The sequence below is a fragment of the Penaeus monodon genome, chromosome 26, assembly GCF_015228065.2.
Source record: "Penaeus monodon isolate SGIC_2016 chromosome 26, NSTDA_Pmon_1, whole genome shotgun sequence".
Taxonomy (NCBI): domain Eukaryota; kingdom Metazoa; phylum Arthropoda; class Malacostraca; order Decapoda; family Penaeidae; genus Penaeus; species Penaeus monodon.
The window spans coordinates 9,379,710-9,384,709 of record NC_051411.1 but is presented as its reverse complement, the minus strand read 5'-3'; the positions used below and the strand labels follow the sequence as shown (position 1 = coordinate 9,384,709).

The 5,000-nt window shown below is 36.0% G+C and overlaps 1 protein-coding gene across 4 annotated transcripts in view; it reads right to left on the bottom strand.

Annotated features, from left to right (window-relative positions):
- Positions 1 to 1,087: 1,087 nt before the first annotated feature.
- LOC119589889 (U-scoloptoxin(01)-Er1a-like) overlaps positions 1,088 to 5,000 on the bottom strand; it is a 13,383-nt gene continuing 9,470 nt past the window's right edge. For all 4 annotated transcript variants that reach the window (XM_037938525.1, XM_037938527.1, XM_037938526.1 and 1 more), the window contains exons 4-5: positions 4,105 to 4,269; positions 1,088 to 2,068 (exon numbers count right to left, since the gene is read on the bottom strand). In XM_037938525.1, coding sequence (XP_037794453.1) covers positions 1,874 to 2,068; positions 4,105 to 4,269 — 360 coding nt within the window. In that variant the 3' untranslated portion in view covers positions 1,088 to 1,873. The remainder of the gene's footprint in view (positions 2,069 to 4,104; positions 4,270 to 5,000) is intronic.

Below are 5,000 nucleotides of genomic sequence, written 5' to 3'. Positions count from 1 at the left end.
ATACACAATTAAAACATAATATATATATATATATATATATATATATATATATATATATATATATATATATATATATATCGATTTTAACTTTACATAGCTGGTAACTGGGCCACCGTTGAGACACTGGACTCCAGGGACGGGATTCAAGTCATATTCTTAGTGAAGAAATAGTTTAATGACACATGAAAGGTGAAATGAAAAAGAATATGAGAAATGTAAGAATTTTCGCATAGATAACTGCTTATATACATACATATATACAAACATATATTATATATACATATATATATTTATTTATATAAATATATATATATATATATATATATATATATATATATATATGTATGTGTGTGTGTGTGTGTGTGTGTGTGTAGATGGGAATGAGGTGGGTGTCTACACACACACACACACACACACACACACACATACCACACACACAACACACACACACACACACAAAAATATATATTATATATATATATATATATATATATATATAAAATATTAATATACATATATATATGTATATATATATTATATATCATCTATCATATATTATATATATTATATATATATATATATATATATATATATATATATATATATATATATATATATATATATATACAACTGGAAAAGAGAAAACCTTTCAATGTGTTGAAACAGAAGCATGGAAATGGATGAGTCATACAATTTCACTTAACAAGAAAAGTATAAAAAAAAGAAAAGTTTAAAGGGAAGGAAAATAATGACCTAATCTAGAACACAGAGAAACACTTATCAATAAAATTTGGCCTAATGAAGTTATACATTTGTTTCTAATTGATAATGAAAGACAAGAAGATCAGCTTTAATACGCATATAAAAAAATCAAAATTTAAAGTGATGTTAATAATGGTAATGATGATAATGATGATGATGATATTTATGATAATGATATCAATAATAATAGTAATGATATTAAAAATGATAATAATAATGACAATAATATCAGTATAGAAATAACAGTAATAACCTTAATTACAAAAATAATAGTTATAATAATGATAAAGATAATACTAATACTATCAATAATAATATTGGATGATGGTGATGGATGATGATAATGACAATAATACAAAGATAATAATAATATCAATAATAATATGGTTCTACTAAAAGTAATAATAATAGTGATAATGATAATATCGAAAGCAATAACGTTTAGTTTACTGATGAGAAATGATTTAAAAAATCCAGTTTTTATGCGCACTGACTTCCATAGCAAAAATAACTTTTCTTGGCACAGCAAAGAAGCAGCATTTGTTCAGTGATGAACAACCGATGTTTTCGTGAACAAATATTACTTTCACATTTGATGTTTGATGAAGTTTGATTTTTTTTCATTTAAAAAAAGAATCACAGAACCAGGGATAAAACATGCGAATACCAGCCTATCTCAAGAAAGGTGTGATATGTTATTGTTTATTTATATTATATATATTATTTCTTGGCTGATGATTAGCATTTTGATTATATGCTAAATCAATAGAGAAAATAAAGGCGATTTGATATGCTATGTATTGCATAATAGTGAAATAATATATCTAAACACAGGAACTTTTAAAAATTATGATGATATTCTCTCTCGTTATGAAGCAATAAGAAAGGTATATCCATAAAAACCGAATTGAAAAGAAAAGAAAAGAGAGAGAGAAAAAAAAAACATACATTCATGAAGACAAGATGAAGTAGTATAAAAATGCATACAATACACACATACACATTATATATATATTATAATATCCATTCACTCAAACATAAGGAAATCTGACTCCGCTTTGTTTCGAAAATGCTTCGTCGGTTTCGGTGCATCGGAACGAGCGAAGTATTCTTACACGTAACTAATCTTGGCTTCCTTAGGTTCAGGATCCTTATAGATGTATTCATTGAGGGAATAGAAGTCCTTAGCCCGAGCACAGTCCACGTTGAACCACAGGTCGCAGATGAAATACTCTTGGTTGAAGACGGTTCCGTTCGGGCAGAGGAACGAGTGCAGTTTGCCGTCGTGGAGGCACATGTGGTACACCTGAGAGCGAAGTTTGCGGTTAAAGGCAGCGTGACTTTATATGGGTAAAAGTAGCTGATAATGATAATGATGATGATGATGATTATAATAATGATAATGATGATAATAATGATAATGACACTACTACTACTACTAATAATAATAATGATGATGATGGTACTACTACTACTACCGCTACTACTTATAATAATGATAATACATACATCCATACTAACTTATACGATCTATGTATACAAGCTCACGCATTAAGCGCTTGCACGCACAAGCACGGACTTATGTACGTGTCTGCGTAAGTGTCTGTGTGGATAAGTACGTATACACATATGTGCATGTGCGTAAATGTGTGTGGGTGCATTCGACACAGGGAAAGCACGACAGAGTCAATGCGCCCAGTCACTGGAAGCAGAGTGACCTTTGACCCGGAAGAAGGTTGAGTAAGAGAGAATTATGGAAGACTGAGTAAGCGGGGAACCATCAGGGGGGGGGGGAGTACAGCAGTAAAGGCTCGGCGAAGTGAAAGGAATCGATATATGGTTACACATACAAACATATATATATATATATATATATATATATATATATATATATATATATATATATATATATGTGTGTGTGTGTGTGTGTGTGTGTGTGTGTGTGTGTGTGTGTGTGTGTGTGTGTGTGTGTGTGTGTGTGTGTGTGTGTGTGTGTGTGAAAGAAAGAGAGAGAAAAAAATGTGAGAGAGAGAGAGAGAGAGAAATGAAACAGAGAGAGAGAGAGAGAGAGAGAGAGAGAGAGAGAGAGAGAGAGAGACGAAAAAGAGAGAGAGAGAGAGAGAGAGAGAGAGAGAGAGAGAGAGAGAGAGAGCGAGAGAGAGAGAGAGAGAGAGACAGAGAGAGAGATACAGACGACAGAGCGAAACGAAAAGGGCAATCTCTAGCCAAGCAAAGGACTCCTTAGAGAGACAGAGCACCTTTCAAGAGTCAGTAGATTAGAAAGTAGAAGGAAAGTGAATTGCGGGAAGTGATAAGCACAGATAAGAACCATAAAGAGCCACGGTTATTAGTGCCTTTGTCAGAAGGGGGAGGCGGAAGCAGGAAGATAGCTATATAGTGAGCATTGAGGTCGCCACGTTCCTACTTTCAAGAGTATCAGTGTCTGAGAAAATTTCATGAAGTTTTTAATTTTTTTTCCTGAAGTGTATGTAAAAAAGACGTGAATGAGAATGAATATCTTCACTTAAACTGTGAAGATATTCATTCTGACTCGTTTATTCTCTACATTGGTCGCAAATGAACATAACTGTTGCTGCTTGTGGGTTGTTTGGCTCCTGAATATTCTTGAATTAAATTAAGATAAGATCTTTGTGGAAAAAAAAGTTTATTATTGACGTGAATGGGAATTCCAGAAACGACTTCTTGACACGACTTACTTTGATACGCATTCAGTATATAAGACTAAAGAAAAAAAAGTGAAAATACAAAGAAAATGATCCTCTTCCACGTAAGAGATTTCAACGCGCGATTAATAAAAAAAAAAAAATCTGGACGAGCCTTGTGTCACGAGCAACCTCGCAATGCGGATCTTCCTTGACCCAGTTGTCCGCAAACATGCCCAGTGGCACACCTGACCTTATGTCTCTCTGTTGACCTCTTGTTTGGGGAAGGTCGAGACCACGAATTCAATCTCAGTTGGCTTGGCTTTTCTACGCTTAACCATACATAGCCAACCCTACGTTAAATGTGTATAGCTCTCACTCTCTCTCTCTCTCTCTCTCTCTCTCTCTCTCTCTCTCTCTCTCTCTCTCTCTCTCTCTCTCTCTCTCTCTTTTCGTGCGCCTTTCCTTCCCTCTCTTCCTGTCCTTGTGCCTTTTCCCCTCACTAGCCTTGCCCTCTTTCCCTCCCCCCTCCTCCCCCTCTTTCCTTTCCTCTCCCTCCCTCTTTTCTCTTCTATCCTTCCTTCCATTACCCTCCTTCCCACCTTCCCTCCCTACCTCTCTCCTCCTTCCCCCCTCCCCACCCCCACCTTCCCTCCCGTCCCGAATCCCCGCCACCCACCTGGCACGCGGCGTCGGGGTCCGCGTAGATCCCCGGCAGGAGGCTCTGGCACTGGAAGGAGGTCGTGGGAACCTGGTGGAGGGTTGGGTAGTCCTGCCCGGCCACCCCGAAGATACAGTCCGCGTCGGGGTCGTTCTCGGTGGCCTCGCACTTGTAGTCGTACACCTGGAGGACGAGAAAGGCGGAGGGAACATTAGTAAAAGGCGTACATAGGAAAGTAGTATTTGGTTTATGTATATTTCTGCGGTGATGACATCGGTGATATTAGTAGTAATAGAAATAGCTGTAGTAGCAGTCATAACATCAGCAGCAACTTCTACAACTATAAAATAATAAGGAACGATAATAATAAGAAATGGTAATCATGATTATTATTATTGATGAATATACCACCGCCACCAAGAACACTGCCGACTAAACAGTAACAATGATGATGATGGTGATGATGATAATGGTATTAAGGATGTCATATAATAGTGATAAGAACGAGAAAAATAACGAAAACGGTGATGAAACTAACAATAATATCATCATCAGTGCAAGTGAAAACCACCACTAGCAAAACGTGAAAGAAAACGGAATGTAAACCCAACTCGATTTTTCTTTAATCACAGTACTTACGTTGTGAAACTCTTCCCACCCCAACACCTGTTAGCAGTGCACCTTTACCTGTTCACTCGGAGGCGAAAACACTTTGCCTAATTGTAAAGGAACTCTCTCTCTTTTCACAGGCTCGAAGGGTGCAATAATTACCATAACCATAAACACGCCATAGAAAACGAAATGTGTGGTTTAGGTGAAAAAATTATGTGTTAGGACCATTTACTGTTGATTTTTTTTTTCGTTTTTTTTTACTTTCGCTCATTACAGAAAAAAAGACGGGGAAGGAGAAAAGG